Genomic DNA, 19,467 nt, shown 5'->3' with positions numbered 1-19,467 from the left:
GCGGAACGGAGCCTCCGGCGGCGGCGGGAGGAGGAGCAGCGCCGCCGCCGCCAAGATGGCGGACCTGGAGGCGGTACTGGCCGATGTGAGCTACCTGATGGCCATGGAGAAGAGCAAGGCCACGCCGGCCGCGCGCGCCAGCAAGAAGATCCTGCTGCCCGAGCCCAGGTGAGTCGCCCCGCGCCGCGACCCCTGCCCGCGCCCGCGCCCCTGGCCTCGGGCCCCGCGCGCCCCCTGGTTGCCCGGCGCCCGCCCTCACGACCCCCTGCCCCGCAGCCCCAGGCCCCGCGCGCCCCAACTCCAGGGCGCCGGCCGCACTGCTCCGGCCGCTCTGCCGCTTCCTGCTTCTCACTCTGCTGGCCTGGTCGCTGTCAGCCCCTGGCTCCTGCTTTCTCCCTCAGGGGCCCGGCGCTGTCCTTCCTTCTCACGGTCCCGGGAAGATTCCCTCCCCGGGCCTGCCTTTATTTACCCTTTCTGTCTGACTGTATCAACCGATCTGCCGCCTCTGCTTCCAGCGCCACCCTTGGGGAGTCCATTCCCCCCATCCACTTCCCTCCAATCTGCACTTGGGTGAGGCTTGCGGGGAGAGAGTCGTGTGGACTCTTGCCCTCCCCTCTGGTGGGGTCACTGCACCAGGCTTGGGTTGAGAGTGCTTTCAGGGTGCTAATGCCACTGGGAGTCACAGAGGAGGGTGTCACTTCTCAGAGTGGGAGGGGAACGGCGTTCAGGTGAAGGGAGCTCTCCCTGATACCCTGGCTGCAGTGCCCTGTGGGCTCTTGACCAGGGGACATCCCAGCACACCTGCAACAGCTGGAACGAGGCTGCCACCTTTCTGTTAGACAACTGTTGTCATCACACCTGGTATCAAAGTTTAAACTGTTCAGGATGTCAGGGCAGAGGCACACAGGATGTGAGTGATAGCTGGGGCTTGTCCCACATTTTATGGCTGATAGATAGAGCGTGTTTCCATTGTTTGAGCCAAACAGCAGCCTAGCTGGTGAGGACAGGTGTGGTTTTGTGCCCTGGAACAGGTGAGGAAGCCAAAGCCCCAGAAGTGACTGGCCTTCCCACTGTTACTCAGGTAATCCAAGGTGGTGCCTGGCTTCCATAACAGGGCTTTTAGCTTCTAGTTCCAAATTTTGTCCACTATTTTGCCAGAACCCGGGCCTGGATGTCTGCATCTGTGAGAGCAGATGTGCCCACCCACCACGATCCCAAGGCCAATCCCAGCAGCTCCTTGTGCATGCCTGAGAGTTGCCAGCTGGTGCCCCAGTGGGCTGGAACCAGGGCCTGCCCTCCCTGGCATCATCTTGTCATGGGACTTTGGGCAAGTCCCTTCCCATTTCTACACCTAGGTTTTCAGGTCTTTGAACGGTGGATGGTGTGAAATCAGGACTGTGATTCTGGTGTCCTCAACTTTGAAGCGAGGCCAGCAGTTGCAGGGGTGCATTGCCTGGCTTTCACCACCCCCTTCACCTTGCCTGCTCAATGGGTTTCGGATTGACTGAATACTAAGCCTGGAAGAAGAAAATTAGTCTGTGTTTTGCAAAGGCTGTTGGGGCCCTTTTTTTTCTAAGACATTTGCAATCAGATTTCTCAAAAACAGGAACCAGACAGCCTGTCAGCTGGGGCCGTTCAGGGAGCAATGACAGTTAGGACAAAAATGAGTTCAGAAATGACAAAGCTATGAGGGAGGAAACACGAAGAGAATTAACCTCTAGGGCACCAAACAACTGTCCTTGGTGGCTGCAGCCTGGAGGCCCCCCTCCTGCAGGTGGGAGCTCTGAGGTGGGGCCTTTTCTGGAACTCCCTGCATTTGAGTAATCTTTCCCCAGAATGCATCAGTCTGAGAGGCCCCGCCTTGGGCAGGTGTGTTAGAACCCTGAGAAACAAGCCCTTCCTCTTTCCCTGGACCCTTTCCACCCATAATAGTGACAATGCGATAGCAGTAAAAATAGAAATTATAATAATTCATTATTTATTTTGACATCTGTCCTCTCAGTTGATCCAAAAGCGAACCTGTGAAGTTGGCAAGGCCATGCTTGGCATGTAGTAGTTGCTTAAAAACCATCAAGGCCAAGTGATGTCTCCTGTAATCCTGAGCAGAAACAAAGTGGGCTGGAAGTTTTAGAGGAACAGCAGGCATCACAGGTTTTCCTACAGGGTCATCATTAGCAGCATAGCATTGAGCAAATAGCCCACATCTGTGAATGGCCTAACAGTGATGGCAAACCTTTCAGAGCTTCCAGTGATAACAGCCTCCTGTGGCACGCTGTGCCACAGGTTCACCACCACTTGGCCTCCACTACTGAGCATGGATGTGCTAAGGCCAAAGGAGGACCCTGAGCTGCCCTGTAGCACTGGACTAGTCCCAGAGGTCAAGCTTCTTGCTCTGGAGAGTAAGCCACCCTTTATGCTAGGCCTCGCACATACCCCACAGGTCAGATACCTGCTGCCCTTGACAAAGGTGATTGTGACTGTTCCGTGCATTCACCTAGTCCTTCCAGTTTGCGAAATGCCTTTTACTCCATTTTGTGCTTTTCACAACTAGGGGAAGCAGGCCCCGCTTCCCCACTAATGGTCAAAGCCCTGAGGCTCAGAGAGAAGAGGGGACTTATCCCTGGTCACAGAGGAGATCTGGGATTGCAACTCTGGTCCCCAGAGCCCAGGCCAGTGCCCACCTCTGTACACCTCTGCCCTCACTGATGGGGCTCAAATGGTAGCCTGGAAGCAGTAGGGTAGCCCTTGGCATCACCACCTGTCACAGTTCACAAGGCCCAGTCTCCTCCCTGTTGGCCAAAGCAGAGAGCCAGAGTTTCCTGGCAAAGCTCATGCTTATGGGGGCAGCACCACACTAAGGTCAGGTATGGGGTTGTATCTTCCCTGTTCCCACAAGGTCGGGGAGAAAGACTGTAATTTGTGCCCCTGACAGGAGCTTTTCTCACTGTGGAGTGGTCCATCTTGGCAACCTCCCTGTGGATGGCACCCAGGGTTGTAGCTTGGCTGAGAGCTGGTGCTGGCATCACAGCCCTCATTTCCCAGGCCTGGGGAACAGGAGTAGTTGGGCATAGTGCCACTTTTACTTGGCACAGGGGCCTCCCCTTCTGTTACCCATAGAATCCAAGGAAACAGACCCATTTCCTAACCTCTTTGTAGGAGGCAATATCGTGTAGCTGGAAGACAGGAGCCCCTGGTTCCTTGTCCCTCTGCAACACCTGCTCACATGGGACCCAAGTGGGTCTCTCATCCTGTCTAGGCCTGCCTCATTTTCTGCCCCGGTAAAAGAGAGGAGTCTCCCCTTCACGGATGACCTCCTTACGTCCCCCCCCACCAGTCCTCTGGGGCTGCAGGTCTGGCCTCACCCTGCAGTGGCTGCCGTCTCTTTTTTCCCAGCAGCAGCCGCAGCAGCCAGCTTGTAATTATCGTCATTTGCCTAATATGACCACTGAGGCCTCATGTAATTAATCTCGGGGCTCCTGGTTGAGGAGCCCTGCCTGTGCGGTCCCTGGAGGTGCCCCTGCCCTCCCTGGTGACGGTGGTAGTCCCAGCAGCAGCATGAGGGAGCTGTGTGCCTCTTGCAGCCTGCAGGTCTCTTGGCTATTTCGAGGTCCCTCCCTCACCCTGCGCTTCCTCCCACTGCCCCTCTGGCTTCCCTGTCTCCCCAGACCCTGTCACTCTTCCTCTGCTGCTGCTTCGTTCCTGTTAACTCCTTGCAGCCAGGACTTCCTGCCTTCATCTGTGGGGGAAGGGGTACAGGGAAAGCTTTGCCCTTCTTCCTCCCGCAGCTTCTCCATCTCCAGCAGAAACCCCACTGCCTCCAGCTTCTGTCCCTTACCCAGCACTTTCTACTCCGGGAGCGATACTCTCCCCCTCCTGCCCCTGAAAACAAGATTATCTTTTCTGCAGTCACTCCCTCTGGGCCTTTGAAGCCGCCGCTGTTCCCCAGGAATGGGTCTCTGGGATGCCTCTTCCCATCTGTCCTCCTTTCCAGAGCTGAGGTTTTCACGGCTTTGCCATTAAGTCGCTCACTTCCCCGCCGTTCCCTCAGTAAATGGATTTGAAGGGAGCGTGAGCATTACAGGTCGGGATCTGTGCATGGGAATCTGGGCTCTGTCAACCAGGGAATGATGTGTCCTATTAATGCACAGTCAATCCCTAGTAGTAAATTCCTGGTGACGTCAGGTGCAGGCACGCTCTGCTCTGCAGCAGCGTTTCCTCCCTGTGCCTTGGTTGCTGTGCAGAGAGGGCTCGGCCCCGGGAGCCCAGTGGGGTTGGGTGCATTCAGACCCCATGTGCGTGGCTGTCGCTCCACGGATATTATGGAACAGACAGCGGGAGCGTGTGATGGCCTTCGAGAACATCTCAGCCTGCACCATAGGTGGCCTTTCCTCCTGGGCCTTTCTCCACTCCCCACTTGGCTCCCAAGGTCCATTTCCTCTGGACAGAGTTGTGCTCAAGTTATTTCTGGTCTGCTTCAAATGAGATCCTGAAAGTGAGGGGTTTGGCTGCAGCTTTTTTCTAAAACATCTTGTCCCTGCGCTGCTGCTTACTGCAACGGGTGAACCACAGTGGTGGGCGTTCTGGTGGCACTGGGAGTGGGGGCAGTGCTGTGACGCTGGAAGCTGACCTGGGCTTGGGGTGGGGAGACTGGCAGGCAGGGAGCTCTGGGGGTCTGTTCTGGTGCATGCAGCAGGGAGGCAGATTGCGATCTCCGAAGCGGCAGTAAGGTGCAGTGCAGAGTGTGGGTGCTCATGGCATACTCATGACATTTGATGAGGCCACCAGAGTGCCTCTTCCTGTGCGTGCGTGCAAGGGAGCCTGGGAGTCTGGGCTGCTGTAGACATCATAGTGGGCTCATGTGCACAGAGCCAGCTGTCATTTCCTTGCCTTGGATGAGGGCTTGCTGTAGATTTGGCAGTCAGGATTGGTCTTTGATAGTGTCCCTGTCCTTGATCTCTGAGAACGTGGTCAATCCCAAGGAGAATTATTGAGAAATATTAATAAGAAGCCCCAGGGGACTTCCTCCTGCTCCTGCAACCTTGGTGCCAGGTTTCCTGGAAATGGCACAGGGGAGCCCCTTGGCTGCAGATTTACTAACTGTAGCCTCTCAGAGTATAGTGGTTTTTGGCGTGGCTGCCTGGGACCTGCTGACCTGGAGGCTTGTAACCTTGAAGCCAGCTTGCATCCTCCTGGGATGCCATAGCATTGCTGTCATTTGAAGAACACTGAAATGTGGACCCTACCCTGGCAGGTGCTGACCAGGGCTGCCCTACTCTGACAGACCCCTGGAGGGACCCTGCCTGGCAGAAGTGAATGGGGAAAGTGGCTAGCAGAGCCTGGGTACCTCTGAGAGCCTGTGCCAAAGGGGCCCTCTTGAGAAGTATTTCTCAGCCAGCGTTTGCACAGACTCAGTGGGGGCCTCCACACCAGTGGCTCAGTTTGCCCTTCCAGCCTTGCTTTCTTTGCTCCCAAAACAGGCACGTTTGCCTCTGCTATTGCAACCCTTATAGTCCACACAGCTGCCGGCCCCACCTACAAGGGCGCAGGCCTGTGTGCTAGGCCGCTGCACCACAGAGTGTGGGACTCACTCTTTCTTCTGGGCCACGTGGCACCAGAAAGTACCAGAATGTCTCCCCCTTGGGCTGTCACTCCCTCCCTCCTGTCACCTCAGTGTCCTGTCACCTCCATCTCTGTGCTGCGAGAGAGGAAGTACCCTCCCCCCAGTGTCAGGCCGGGCCCTCTCCTTCACCGCTTTGTGAGCACCTAGCTGATGGAGCTGCTATAAATGGGCACAGGCAGCTCTTCGCATGGCTGGGCAGCTTCCCAGCCACCAAGCACCACAGGGCCAAGGCACCTTGGATCCTCTGGCAGGGCAGGTATCGGGGCTTGGGTAGAAGGACACCAGCACATGAGGCTGCTCTGTCCTGGTATAAAGGCACATGCTTGTAATCCCAGCAATCTAGAGGCTGAGGCAGGAGGATCACTGCAAGTCTGAGGCCAGCCCAGGCTACACGGTGAGTTCAAGGCCAGCCTGAACTACACACTAAGACCCTGTCTCAAAAAAAAAAGGCAAAACACGCCCCCAAACCATGAAGCTACTCTGAAGAGTAGCAGCTACCCTGCTGTGTTTAAGTCCTGCCCAGGGGCCCAACCCTGCTAGGAGGCTGCCTGGCCCCAGGCCTCTTCCTCTGAGGACATGGCAAGCATGGCACAAACTCAAATGTGACCAGTTAGCACATGATCGTGTTCAAGAAGGAGTGGCACAGGCTGTGAACAAGCTCAGGGGTGCTAGGGTGTGGAGCCTAAACGGCTGTGTCCTGTGATCCAGGAGACATGAGCGGACAGTGGCCCAGCGAGCCAGCACCGCAGGATTGTCCTCTGCTCCCGTGTCTTCTCGGGCAGCATGAGATGGCAGTTCAGCAGTGCCTTGACATCCTTGTTTTGTAAATGAGGAAACAACATTTAAAGTCTGTGACTTGGCCTCCCAGGAAGAAGATGGGCAAGAGCTGCGGAACCCAGGACTGGGGAGATGCTGGTCCTGGTGCTGGAGCCAGGAGTCCCAGGCCCTTACCCAAAGAGATCAGCCCCCCTACCCTACCCCTGAGGATTCCGGCATTTGCCTCTCTTGACAGTCCTGAGTGGATCTTGGGAGCCACGTGTCCCTGGATATGGGGTTGTTGACCTGGGTGGAGACAGGGACACTGCTCGAAGCACAGCATCTCTCCCAACTACCAGTGCTCGGGAGTGGGTGTTGGAGATGGCGAGCCAGCTCAGGAGGTTGCCTCCACCGCCCATGCCAGCCCGTACCTGCCACCCCTGCGGGAACTTCCCCGAGTGACACGTTTTTCTAACCTGCCTGTTCCTTCAGCTGCAGCCCCATGGGGATAGACAGGAAACCCTAAAATTGCCACTTTGGGGACCTTCCATTTTGGGGGGGGACTGTTTATTTTATTCAAGAAAGACTTTTTTTCTTTTTAGGGAAGAACATGAAGTGCTGTGGGCTGGAAAGAATGCTGTGGCCATGCCCAAGTGTGGCTGTTAAGGGGAGGGGTGGCCACCAGCCTGGTGTCCTACTCTCTGCTGTGTCCTGGGCCTATACCACAGCAGAACCCCCAGGAAGGCAGAAGGCCCTGCTTGGCAGCTTCCTCTTGTGTGTGCCGACAGGGTGTCTTACCATGCACATTTCCCTGTTGGACACTTTTGTGCATCTAGCTGCTCTGAGCCACATGGTAGAAAGTGGCAGTGGCTGCTTGCTGTCTCCCTTGTGGGCATTCCCTCTGCCAAGCTGACCCGTTTTGCTAGTTCTGAGGAAGCAGGTCTAGGACTCAGGAGCTTCCCAGTGAAGCCCATGGTGGCCCACATTCCCAGGGCCATGCCTCACTCCTGGTGGAATTGCTTTATGTGTCACCTGTGTTTGCATGTCTGTGTCTCTCACCCAGCCATGCCTATCTGATCTCCTACCGCCATGAAAGATTGGCATTTTGTGATATTTTTTCCCTCTTTACTGCTTTTTCTTATCCCCTTCTCTGTGGACCAAAACACACCAGAATACGAGAATCAAGTACAGAGGCAGAGCGACCAGAGCTAAGCCAAGGGTTGGTGACAGTCTCACCTTCCTGGACCATCTTCCAGGTGAGATCCAGGTACTTGGCCTTTCTGATTCCTGGGCTCCACGCCCCTGGGTCCCACTGGCAGCCCCTGCCCAGCCTTAAGAGCTCAGTGGCTATGACTTGACCCAGCCTTCTCCATCAGGTTTCCAGTCTGCAACCTCCAGGACAGGGACTGTCTTGCTCAGTTTGACAAACTTTTACTAAGCCCCCGCTGCATATGACTTGGTTTCTGTCCTCATCTCCCAAGTCCCTGTGAGTCCCACAGAGTTGAGAAAGTATATTGTGGATGGCAGCTGGTGGGCATGATCTGATGTGTGTCCCCCCCTGGAGGGGTGGGAGTGCCAATGTGGACAAGCGACATATGCAGCCTGGGAGCCCCTGCCTGTTTGCAAAGAATGCCCTTGCTTTTTCAGAGGGAAGCAGCTCTGAGGTGGTAGCACAAGTCGGGGGGTACCCTGGGGTTTGGGGGCTTCTGGGATGATGGCTTTTCTTCTAGTTGGATGGGACCTGTACTAAAGGAGTTGCGGGTTAGGAACACAGGGTTCTCAAGGCCTGTCCTTGTCATCAAGGTCCTACTTCCTGTTGGAGGCAGCTTTTGGAAGAGATCATGGCGTCTCCCAGCCTCTGAGGGTGGGAAGCAGGCAAGAGGGTTAGAGCTTCAGGGTTGTGCTTACGACAGCCTGCTGTTATCTCACATGGCCTTTCCTGAGGAAGGCTCCAAGGCACAAGATGTTGGGGAGGGCGGGCCTGTGACCCCAGTGCCCTGGAGCTGTGTTCTTCTAGAGCTCTGGGCAGGCCCAGAAGCCGGCCTTGAAAGACTGGCCTGGTAAACTCACTTCCTGCCTACCCCACTTCAATCCATTCCTCCTGGCTGAGTGTCATCTGCCTGGGCTTCTCCGGTGGTAGCCCAGGGAGTCTGTGCCCCTGTCTCTGAAGTCTCCCTGGCATCCAAGACACTGCTCTTCTTCATGTTCCTTTGTTTTGTCCTCCTCCTTGCCTTGTGGGCCTCTTACCCCTGGGCCAGCTATCCTTTGCCTGTCCCTAGGTCCCCCAACCTATCCTGGGGCTTCATTCCCTGGGGACATCCTGTTTGCACTTTAGGGACCCAGCAAAGTTCCATGTTCTCCACACAGCCACTCCCCACCACCCAGAGTGCACCTTCCCTTCCAAGCCTCCCTTCCAAGGTATATCCTGTCTGATATCACAGACCCAGGGCTTGCATGTTGAGCAGAGCTGCCTCACAAGTCATGTACAAACATGGCTCCTCATGTGTTCCTAGTGCTTGACTACAGCCTAGGTGACCAGGGCAGCCATTCTGGGTTCCCTGGGGGAGAGCAGGGGCACCAGGAAGCAGAGAAGTGCTAAGCACAGGGAGCCTGGGCATGCGGATCTGAATCCTCACCAGGAGCAGCCTCTTCCTTGAGGCCTGTGGTATCTCCGCACACCCTTGAGGGCTACAGGAGTAAGACATGGCTCAGATGTGATGGCGCAGTATGGTTCCCAGCCTGCCTGTGCCCTCAGTTGGGCAGCTTAGCGCCACCAGTAGCCCAGGGAAGTAAGAGCCAAGTTTGACCACAGCCAGCTGGTGAGGAAGGTTGGCAGGGTCAGACTGCAGGGGGGCAGCAGAGTGGCATCTGAGGCATGGAGTGCAGCCTGGCGTGGCTTCTCTGGGCTTCGCTTGCTGTGTGCTGTGTTGAGAAAAGCAGGGCAATGATTGTGGGGTTGGTTTTCAGGGGCGACAGTGGGCAGCCTCGCTGCTACAGCACAAGCAGACGATACAGAGCAGGGGGATTATTTCGTTATCCAGGTTCACTAGTAGGGACACAAAGACTGGAGTTTGGTTCTCTTGTTCGTTCTCTTTTTCTCTGTTTTTCTAGGTTGAGGTACAGTTAATGCAGTATAAAATTCATCATTTGAAAGTGTTTATAATTCCGTGGTTTTTAGTTTGCACTGTATTGTGCAATGCTCACCCCTATCTAATCCTGAGCATCTCCCTCAACACAGGAAGAAACTCTGTACCCATTGGCAGGCCCTCCCCTCGCCCTGCCCCAGGCTCTTCAGCTACTGTCTGTCCCTGTCCGTTAGCCCGTGCCGGAGAGTCACATGAATGGGATCATACAGTCTGTAGCCTTTTGTGACCATCTTCTTTCTCTCGCTGTGGTAGTGCGTGTCAGTGCTTCATTCCTTTTTATGGCCAGACAATATGCCAGTGTGTGGATGTGCCACCTTTTGTTTATCCGTCCACTCACTGATGGACGAGGCCTGGCTTGGGCGATTTAGTCAAGTTCTCAAAGCTGGCAAGTGGCAGCGCTGGCACTTCTGTAGGCCAGGGGCTTTGGAGAGGGAAGGCCATCTGCTGGTCACTTTGCCTTTGGAGACAGAGCCTGGTGGCTGCCCCCTCTCTTGGGGACAGCCGGGCACAGGTGTCCTTTGGTCCATCTCTGGTGTGACTTGTAGTCGGGATGAGGGAGCAGCAAGGCTGGCTGCTGCCCTGGAGAGAGCCAGGACACCCTTGACTCAGGCTTCTGGGAAGGGCCTGCAGCCCCAGTAAGCTCTGAGGGCCCTGCTCACTATGCCCCCTCTGCCAGCAGCATCCGCAGTGTCATGCAGAAGTACCTAGAGGACCGGGGTGAAGTGACCTTTGAGAAGATTTTCTCCCAAAAGCTGGGTAAGTGCAGCCCTAGGGCTTCTGTGGCCTACCTGTCCAACTGCCCAGGCCCCCAGGGAGAACTCAAGGTTGACTTCCTGCTGCCCACCCCAGTTGGGGTGCTGAGTGCCCCTCTCCTAGGAAGTGTGGCCTCCCATCTATTCAGGGTTCCCCAGGTGCCTCCAGAGGCTGTTCTGGTCCAGCTGTGGCCCTTCATGCCTCCTAGCCCCTGGCTGTCAGCCCAGGAAGCCCCGTGGTAAAAGGGGGGGCTGGTCTTCCAGGGCTGCCAGGGAAGTTCCTCCTTTGGGGTTTTTGTTTTTAAGAGTTGCAGCTTCCCCTTGGCGCAGCCACAGCTGCTCTGGGCCGTTGGTAGAACTGACAGGAAGAGGCGGGGCCCTTCCTGTGGCGCCTGCCCAGCTGTGGTTGGCCCCGCCCCACCCCCAGGACCCTCTGAGCAACCTGCCTGTGCAAAGCCAGCCCCTCCATCCGTCCTCCTCTTAGTGCTGGTGCCTGTCGAGTCTTGGAAGTTTCATGCTATCCACCCCTTGGCCCAGCCCTGCGGGCAGGCTTGAGGCAGTCCTGGGAAGCAGCTTCAGCCACACACAGCTGATTGGGCGTTCCTGAGAACAGGATCTGGGCATGTCCTGGTAGGATCAGGCACTAGAGGTTGGCCTTGGGGAGTCACTGTGCCAGGAAGCACACAGCTTGGGCCCCAGACCTGTGCTCTGTGCCTTGGGCAAGTTGCCACACCTCTCTTATCCTGGTGCTGTCCCCATCAGGGAAATGGGACTCCTGAGCCTCACTGCCCAGGACTGACAGGGATGAATGAGGTGATGTCAGTGAGGGCATTTTGTCTGCCGTAAACCCTTGTTCATGAGTTACTCCAAGGCACTACATTCAGAAGCCAGGCTGCCCTTTCCAGAGATGATGGCTGCCAGATGCAGGCCTGTAATCCCAGCATTCCAGGAGGCTGAGGAAGGAAGATTGTAAATTCAAGCCCATCTTGGGCAATTTAGTGACTTAGTGAGACCCTGTCTCCTAATGGAAAATAAAAAGGGCTAGGGATGTGGGTTAGTGTGAAGCCCCTAGGCTTAATCCCCAGTGCCATACACACAAAAGAGAGAGAGAAAGAAAAGAAATGAGAGCTGCCAGCTCAGGGAGAGGGGCCAGGGCAGTGGAGGCATAGATGATACCAGGGCAAGTCCCGCAAAGAGGCATGGGAAGCCACCAGCACAGACCCAGTCATCCGTGTTGAACCAGAGGCCCGAGGAGGGTGTGGGGCTGGGGCTGCTCTGCTTTGTGGTAGGCAGCTGCTCTGGGGCCAGGCCTCAACCTGACTCCCTTCTCCCCAGAAGGGTGAGGATGCCTGAGGGGCCCTGAGCAGCCGCCCCCAGCTCCTTGCCTCTTTCGTTTGCCAGTGGCCTCTCACCCTTCCTGCTCCTGCTCTGAGGCCTCCACCCTTGAGTCTGCCTTTCCGGGGAACCTGCCACAGGTCTAGCAGGTCCCCCAAGGCCTCAGTTGCCCCAGCTGGGCCCCAGTTTCCCTAGCTCCCTGTTAAGGCTGCAGGGAGCAGAGGAGAACAGGGTCAGGGGGAGGAACCCTCCCTCAGGGCCTCCTCCTTCCTGCTGCAGTGTGAGCTGGCCCAGGTGGCCAGGCATTGGGGGCCCCTGGACATCACCTCACTGCCTTCCTCAAGAGCAGGTGCTAGGCCCATGCTGTAGCGAGGACAGAGCCTGACACCCACCTGGGGCTCCAGTCCCGCCCCCTCCCCTGCCTCATCACAGTGCTTGTCACCTTCCAGCCACCATCAGAGGAGGCAGATTCTGGGGAGGGGGACAAACAGGGCCCCTGAGCTAGAATCCAAGAATCTTCAGGTTGGCAGTGGCCACCCAGCCACACCTGCTTCCCTGACCAGTTCAGCACAGGGAGCCCCAAACCTACTCTGTGCACAGTGACAGGAAGGCCTGAGCGGAGTCGGGCTCCGTGTGACCTGACCAGTTGCTTTCAGGGTACCTGCTCTTCCGAGACTTCTGCCTCAACCACCTGGAAGAGGCCAAGCCCTTGGTGGAGTTCTATGAGGAGGTGAGTAGGCTGCAGGCTGGGGCCCAGGAGGCCCCAGGCCCACTCTGGTTGGAGAAGGGGGGCATTGGGGTGGCTCTCCTGAGTTGGTGCCCCATCCCCGCCAGCCGCAGACCACCTGTGGCTCCTGCCTTCCAGATCAAGAAGTACGAGAAGCTAGAGACAGAGGAGGAGCGCGTGGCCCGAAGCCGAGAGATCTTCGACTCCTACATCATGAAGGAGCTGCTGGCCTGCTCGCATGTAAGTGTCCTGGTCAGCTCCTCCTTGGGCCTTTTGGGGGCTGGAAGGGAAGAAGGGGGCGGACTCATGGCCACCTCTATCCTCTCCAGCCTTTCTCCAAGAGCGCCACTGAGCACGTCCAGGGCCACCTGGCGAAGAAGCAGGTGCCTCCAGATCTCTTCCAGGTGGGTGTGAGGCTTATTCCCCCCACCAGGCCAGGCCAGAGTCCTCCTTGGACAGTTACAAGTCAGGAGCCCGGGCAGCTGAGGGCAGAGCAGGGGTAGCCTCTGCTGAAGAGGCTCAGTCACCCACTTTCAGCTTCCTCCCTAGCCGTATATCGAGGAGATTTGTCAGAACCTCCGAGGAGATGTGTTTCAGAAGTTCATTGAAAGGTGAGTGTGGTGTTGGGGGAAGGGCAAGAGTGGGGGAGGCCGCTCTGAGGAGGACAGAGGGCAGCTGCTTTGGTCCTGAGCAGGTGGTGCTGTGCCTGTCCTTGCCCCTGTGCAGGGATGGGATCTCAGAGCCTGTCCGTGGGCCATGCGTATCTTCCCTCCCATGGATGGTCCAGCACCTCGCCAGGCCCACATGGGCCCAGGAGCACACCACCTCCTGCAGCCTGCACAGCTGGAGCTAGTAGGAGCCAGGAGTCAGTTATAGGCAGATTGCGGGGGGATATAGCACGATTTTTAGGGTCACAGCTGCCCAACCCCAGAGCAGGTGGTTACACGGAATGAGCTCTGCCTTGTTGGAGATAGAGGATATGGTGGCAGGAAGTCAGGGTTCGCCTGGGAGATGTCCCCTCTGTCTTTCTGGACCCCACACAGCTAGTAGCTGGGCCCATACTGGGCCAAGCATAAGCTCAGGGCCTTTCCACATCACCCTGCCAGGACCCCAGGAAGGTAGTCAGTGGGGTGGGCTTGTGTCACTAGCTCTGATCTGCCCACTGTGGAGCTTACCTGAGCCCCGACTCTCCCCTTACAGCGATAAGTTCACGCGATTCTGCCAGTGGAAGAATGTGGAGCTCAACATCCATGTGAGTGGGACTGTGCGGGTGTGCAGAGCACAGCTGGGCCCAGGTGTGGCCAGGTGGGAGGGAGGTCGGGAGCACCTCCAGCCAGGTTAGAGGCAGGACCCCAGTGGTGGAGGCGTGTGGCCAGGCCACAGGTGTAGGGGACTCTGGTGGTCTATAGTGACCCTAGCTGTTGCCACCCCTGCAGCTGACCATGAATGACTTCAGTGTGCATCGCATCATCGGTCGTGGGGGCTTCGGCGAGGTCTATGGGTGCCGGAAAGCAGACACTGGCAAGATGTGCGTATTCTGCCCAGCTGGCATTTGGTGGGATGACCAAGGGAAGGGTAAGGCTCCTAGGAGTGCCTTGATTACCAGGGGCATCCTCGGGAAGAGCTGTGGGAGGATCAGTGCCCCAAACTTGGGGTCCCTGAATGGGTAGTCTCTGCCTGGAGCATATACTATTCCCAGCTGCTGCTGTCCCCTCCCTCCCCTCTTGCTTGGGTTGTTACAACTCTGCAGGCTCCTCAGAGCCCCCAATGAGCCAGTACCTTCTCCCTCTCTGAAGCTCTAACTTGTGTCACATGCCTGTCCTGTGTCTAGTCTCTCTCACCCGCTCAGGCAGCCCTGGGGCTCAGCTGTGAGGTGCGCACTGACCACAGCCATCACTCCCCAACCCCAGGTACGCCATGAAATGTCTGGACAAGAAGCGCATCAAGATGAAGCAGGGGGAGACCCTGGCCCTGAATGAGCGCATCATGCTTTCCCTCGTCAGCACTGGGGTGAGCTGGGCGGCCAGGGTGGGCCAGAGCAGCCTTTGGATGGAGACCCTGGGCAGTCTCTCCTGACCACCCCTCTCTCCTAGGACTGTCCCTTCATCGTCTGCATGTCGTACGCATTCCACACGCCGGACAAGCTCAGTTTCATCCTGGATCTAATGAACGGTGAGTGGGCGCTGGCCCAAGGGGGAGCTTGGGGCAGGCTGGGGCAGGCAGCTGAGCTCCATCCTGTGGCACTCCTCAGGTGGGGACCTGCACTACCACCTGTCCCAGCACGGGGTCTTCTCTGAGGCTGACATGCGGTTCTATGCGGCCGAGATTATCCTGGGCCTAGAGCACATGCACAACCGCTTTGTTGTCTACCGGGACCTGAAGGTGAGGTGCCACCTGACCCCTGCTCTGTCCTTCCCCACCGCACCCGGCCTGCAGACCTGGGACAAGACTGGCCAATCTCCTCCCTTTGAGCCCCTCCCCTCTGAGCCACTTTCTGGCTTTAGATGACTAGGGAAAGTGGGGAAAGAGCCCACCTGGAGCCTTGCCCCAGGGCCCCCACGGTCCTCCCTTGCTGGGCCAGGCAGCGCTCACTGGGCTTCCCCCACAGCCAGCCAACATCCTGCTGGACGAGCACGGCCACGTGCGCATCTCAGACCTGGGCCTGGCGTGTGACTTCTCCAAGAAAAAGCCCCATGCCAGCGTGTGAGTGCTGCCCCAGCCACCCACTCCCTTCCTGCATTCCCCCACCCTCACTCCTGCTTACAGCCCCTTGCTCCCACAGGGGCACCCACGGGTACATGGCGCCCGAGGTCCTGCAGAAGGGTGTGGCCTATGACAGCAGTGCGGACTGGTTCTCCCTGGGATGCATGCTCTTCAAGTTGCTGCGGGGGTGAGTGGGCCATCATCAGTGGGCAAGGGGGACAGAGCGATGCTCTGCCCAGTACGGGGAGGGAGCCCTCAGGCACTATCCTGATTTTGGACAAGGCTGATTCGTGCTGTCTGCCTCAGTTTTCTCATTCTTGTTTTTTGATCTTGGTCTCCGGCCTCTCTTGCCTAGGCACAGCCCGTTCCGGCAGCACAAGACCAAAGACAAACATGAGATCGACCGCATGACATTGACAATGGTGAGCATAAGGGTCTCCGCAATGGGATTGGGGTCTCCTGCAGGTAGCAGGGTGACAGACTGTTGGTTCTCGCCAACCAGCAGTGATCTCTGCTGATCCTCTCTGCTCCTGCGAGGAAGACCCCTTGACCACCTGCTGCACCCTTTCTCTGTTGTCACAGCTCACATTTATAGCAGTGTGTGGTGGCACACATCTATAACTCCAGCACTGTTGGAAGCTGAGACTGGAGAATCATAAATTCAAGCCTGGCTTGGGCAACTTAATGACTAAGCAAGACCTTGTCTAAGAAGGGTGTAAAGGCCCTGGGTTCAGTCTCCAGTGCTGGGGGTAAGGGAAGCTCATACTTGCTGGGGCCATTTGGAAGCCTGACCTTGTTTCCACCTGCTATGGTCCAGACCCACTCCCCAGAGTGAGCTGTGATGGGGCCAAAGGCCCTTCCTTAGCCCCTGCCAATGTCCTACTTCTCCCTGTCAAGGCTGTGGAACTGCCTGACTCCTTCTCCCCTGAACTCCGCTCCTTGCTGGAAGGTTTGCTGCAGAGAGATGTCAACCGGAGGCTGGGCTGTCTGGGCCACGGGTGAGTGCTGTGCTTTTTGGCGTGCAGCTATGTGGGCCTCTGCTGTAGGCTGCTGGGCCAGCCTGCCCAAGCCTCTGGCTGTGCCCCCCGAGAATGAGGGCTGCATCCCATCATTCAGAGCCCACCTCCTTTGAGGTGCTCACACATGGGTCACAGCTAGCCCTATCCGATGTCCTCAGGGTGGAAGGGCTGCCTGGGCATGGAGGGCTGGGGCTTCGCTCCCAGAGGGGCCCTGTGACAAAGATAGTGATGACAATAATAGTAGCTTTTTATGTTCATTGAACTTTTACTGAGCGCTGGGCAGGATGTCAACATTACCAGTACTGAAGCTCACAACAGCACCCTAATGTAAGCACTGCTGCCCTCCCATTTGAGAGATGAGGAAGCAGGCTTGAGGTTAGGGAACTTCGCTAGGATCACAGAGCCAGAAAGTGAGAAAGTGGCTGAGCCAAGCATGCAGCCAGGGCCGTCTGATCGCATCGTGGCGCTGAGCCCAGGTGACAGCCTCTCCCCACAGGGCTCAGGAGGTGAAGGAGAGCCCCTTCTTCCGCTCTCTGGACTGGCAGATGGTCTTCTTGCAGAAGGTAACAGCCTGCGAGGGCCGGTCTAACCTTTGAGGGTCCCCCAAACCTCTCTCCATGCTGATACCCAACCCTGTCCTGCAGTATCCACCCCCACTGATCCCTCCACGGGGGGAGGTGAACGCAGCCGACGCCTTTGACATTGGCTCCTTTGATGAGGAGGACACAAAAGGAATCAAGGTACCAGGCCCTGCCTGGCCTCACACCTGAGCCCCGAGCCTGACCTGGGGTGGGGACCCTTGTTCCTCCTCTGCCCCTGTCATAACCTTTTCACCTGAGGGCACAAGTCCTCCTCCTCAGACCTCCCTGGCGGGGTGGTTGGACCATGCCATCCCTGCCCCAAGGCCTTGGACAGGCAGGTGGCTGATTATGTCCTGGCACCTTTTGTGGATCCACATGTCCCTGCCCTGTCTACCTGGTGAAGTTACTGGACAGTGACCAAGAGCTCTACCGAAACTTCCCCCTCACCATCTCGGAGCGGTGGCAGCAGGAGGTGGCAGAGACGGTCTTTGACACCATCAATGCTGAGACTGACCGGCTGGAAGCCCGAAAGAAAGCCAAAAACAAGCAGCTAGGCCATGAAGAAGGTGAGGGCTCACTGCCCACTATAGGAATGAGGAACAGACTTAAGAGTAAGAAACTCTCACACGGTCGCAGGCAGAAAGTGGCCACGTGGGGATCTAACCTGGACTGCCCCCTCTGTGTCTTGTGGCAGACTACGCCCTGGGCAAGGACTGCATCATGCATGGCTACATGTCCAAGATGGGCAACCCTTTCCTGACACAGTGGCAGCGGCGCTACTTCTACCTGTTCCCTAACCGGCTAGAATGGCGGGGCGAGGGCGAGGCCCCGGTAAGGAGCTGGCCGGGGCACCTCGCATGAGGGTGGCTGGCCAGGCCTGCCCCTCACTGCCTGCCCCCACCCCGCAGCAGAGTCTGCTGACCATGGAGGAGATCCAGTCGGTGGAGGAGACGCAGATCAAGGAGCGCAAGTGCCTCCTGCTCAAGATCCGGGGTGGCAAGCAGTTCGTCCTGCAGTGTGATGTGAGTGGGGTCCTGGGGTGCAGGGTGTGGACGGTGGGGTGTCCAGCTGAGGCTGATGGAGCTTGGGCCCGCACAGAGTGATCCCGAGCTGGTGCAGTGGAAGAAGGAGCTGCGGGACGCCTACCGAGAGGCCCAGCAGCTAGTGCAGCGCGTGCCCAAGATGAAGAACAAGCCCCGCTCGCCTGTGGTGGAGCTGAGCAAGGTGCCGCTCATCCAGCGCGGCAGTGCCAATGGCCTCTGACCTGCCCACCCACCTGCCCGCCGCCTTTTATAAACCTCTAATTTATTTTGTTGAATTTTTATTATTTGTTTTCCCGCAAAGCGGAAAAGGTTTTATTTTGTAATTATTGTGATTTCCTGTGGCCCCAGCCTGGCCCAGTCCCCAGGGAGGGGCCCGCTTGCCTCAACTCCTGCTGCCACCACCTCAGCCACTGTCCTGCACCCTGTACCCTGACCCCTGGAGCCACCCACTCCCAGTGTCTTCCTGTGGGGGACAGCAGCAGCCCTCCCCGGGGAATGAAGCCACCCTGAGCTATGCCACCTCAGGCTCTGTGGGCTGTGTTCTGCCCACGGCATGGCCGGGTATCCCAGTGTCCCCCAGCCCAGGGGAGGGTGAAGCACAGGGATACTACTTGAACTTTCCCACCACACCCCTCCTGCAACAGAGGGACAAAGCCCTGTGCTGTCCTGCCCTCCGGCTACTGGTGACAGGAGGAAACCCCTTGTCTCCCTGGCCCAGAGGCCTCCCATGGTGACCAGTGATCTTGGGCCCTTGTTCAGGAAAAGCCCATGTCACTGGTTGCCCCCACTGCCCCATTCCTGGACATTGGGGCTCAGCCAAGAGAGTGGCACTGGCAGTGGCTGCTGCTGCCCTCCCCACAGCCTCCACTCCCTCCCATTGAACACCAGGGCTCAGGACCACAGATGGGCAACTGCGGATTGGGCCCCACTGGCCTAGCCTGGTCCCCGAGCTCCCTGGCCCTGGGCTGGTAAAGCCCCCTGCCCAGGACTATAGCAGGCCAGCCTGGGCAGGTTGGTAGCACAATGAGAGGGGGCCCCTACCTTGGCTGTCCTGCTCCACGCCCATGTCCTGTCAGTGCCACCGCCCATGGGCGCCATCTCGCCCACCGCATGCCCCCTCGTGCCAGTTGCGCTGCCATGTGGTGTCGCGCTCCCTCCCCTCACCCAGGGGCTGGGTTGGCGCACCCTCCCTCTCGTTTACTCACTCCCAGGGCGTTTCTTTGCCGATTTTTGAATGTGATTTTAAAGAGTGAAAAATGAGACTATGCGTTTTTATAAAAAATGGTGCCTGACTCCTCGCTGTCTCAGACTCTCTCTGTGCCTGGTGACAACTTTTCAGCCTCCATTTGGCTGGGGCTAAAGCAGGAAGGTCCTGCTTTTTAAAGCACCAAACCCCCTCCTCTGCTGAAGCAGCCTTCAGGCAGGCCCAGGCCCTCTTGTGGGCAGGATGAGTATACCCCTGTCCTGCCCCCAGGTGCCTTGTCCTGCTGTTTGCTTGGTGGTGGAACAGCGCTCATCCCCCACCTCCCAGGGGGAGGGTATCTCCTGCCCACTTCCCACATAAGCAGGAAGAGGTGCCAGCAGTTCCACATTTGGGGTCACATTTGGACTGACGGGGGCTGTGTCAGCCTCACTAAACTTCCCATACACATCAGGCATGGTGCTGATCTCCCTCACATTCCAGTGCCCAGTTACACTGGGCACCTCAGCTCTCTAGGCCACACTGGCTTCTGGGCCCTTGGCCCTCTCTAATTTTGGCCTCCCTTCTGGTCTCATTGTCCAGAC

The 19,467-nt window shown here is 57.5% G+C and overlaps 1 protein-coding gene across 3 annotated transcripts; it reads left to right on the top strand.

Moving 5' to 3' along the window:
• Nucleotides 1-55: 55 nt before the first annotated feature.
• On the top strand, nucleotides 56-18,975 carry Adrbk1 (adrenergic, beta, receptor kinase 1). 3 transcript variants are annotated; one of them, XM_013513945.1, is made up of 21 exons: nucleotides 56-168; nucleotides 10,202-10,278; nucleotides 12,266-12,339; nucleotides 12,475-12,576; nucleotides 12,666-12,740; nucleotides 12,886-12,947; nucleotides 13,537-13,588; nucleotides 13,773-13,864; nucleotides 14,247-14,346; nucleotides 14,430-14,508; nucleotides 14,588-14,718; nucleotides 14,945-15,039; nucleotides 15,119-15,226; nucleotides 15,395-15,461; nucleotides 15,937-16,037; nucleotides 16,555-16,621; nucleotides 16,703-16,798; nucleotides 17,043-17,205; nucleotides 17,334-17,470; nucleotides 17,551-17,661; nucleotides 17,738-18,975. In XM_013513945.1, the coding sequence occupies exons 1-21, from the start codon at nucleotides 56-58 to the stop codon at nucleotides 17,900-17,902; spliced, it is 2,067 nt and encodes a 688-aa protein (XP_013369399.1). In that variant the 3' UTR covers nucleotides 17,903-18,975. The 3 variants fall into 3 exon arrangements, with proteins under 3 accessions (XP_013369399.1, XP_005384413.1, XP_013369400.1); XM_005384356.2 differs by having other exon boundaries at nucleotides 17,548-17,661; XM_013513946.1 differs by lacking the exon at nucleotides 56-168 and having other exon boundaries at nucleotides 10,259-10,278; nucleotides 12,444-12,576; nucleotides 17,548-17,661.
• The last annotated feature ends 492 nt before the right edge of the window (nucleotides 18,976-19,467 follow it).

This window comes from Chinchilla lanigera, unplaced genomic scaffold (assembly GCF_000276665.1).
Source record: "Chinchilla lanigera isolate Chin_1 unplaced genomic scaffold, ChiLan1.0 scaffold00021, whole genome shotgun sequence".
Taxonomy (NCBI): domain Eukaryota; kingdom Metazoa; phylum Chordata; class Mammalia; order Rodentia; family Chinchillidae; genus Chinchilla; species Chinchilla lanigera.
Note: the sequence above shows the minus strand (reverse complement) of the source record. Positions and strands in the feature narration are given on the sequence as shown.

Coding starts and splice junctions, on each gene's coding strand:
- Adrbk1 (XM_005384356.2), top strand. CDS start 56: ATGGCGGACCTGGAGGCGGTACTGGCCGATGTGAGCTACCTGATGGCC. Junction 13,589..13,772: donor ATGTGGAGCTCAACATCCAT/GTGAGTGGGACT, acceptor CCACCCCTGCAG/CTGACCATGAATGACTTCAG. Junction 16,038..16,554: donor CTGGGCTGTCTGGGCCACGG/GTGAGTGCTGTG, acceptor CTCTCCCCACAG/GGCTCAGGAGGTGAAGGAGA.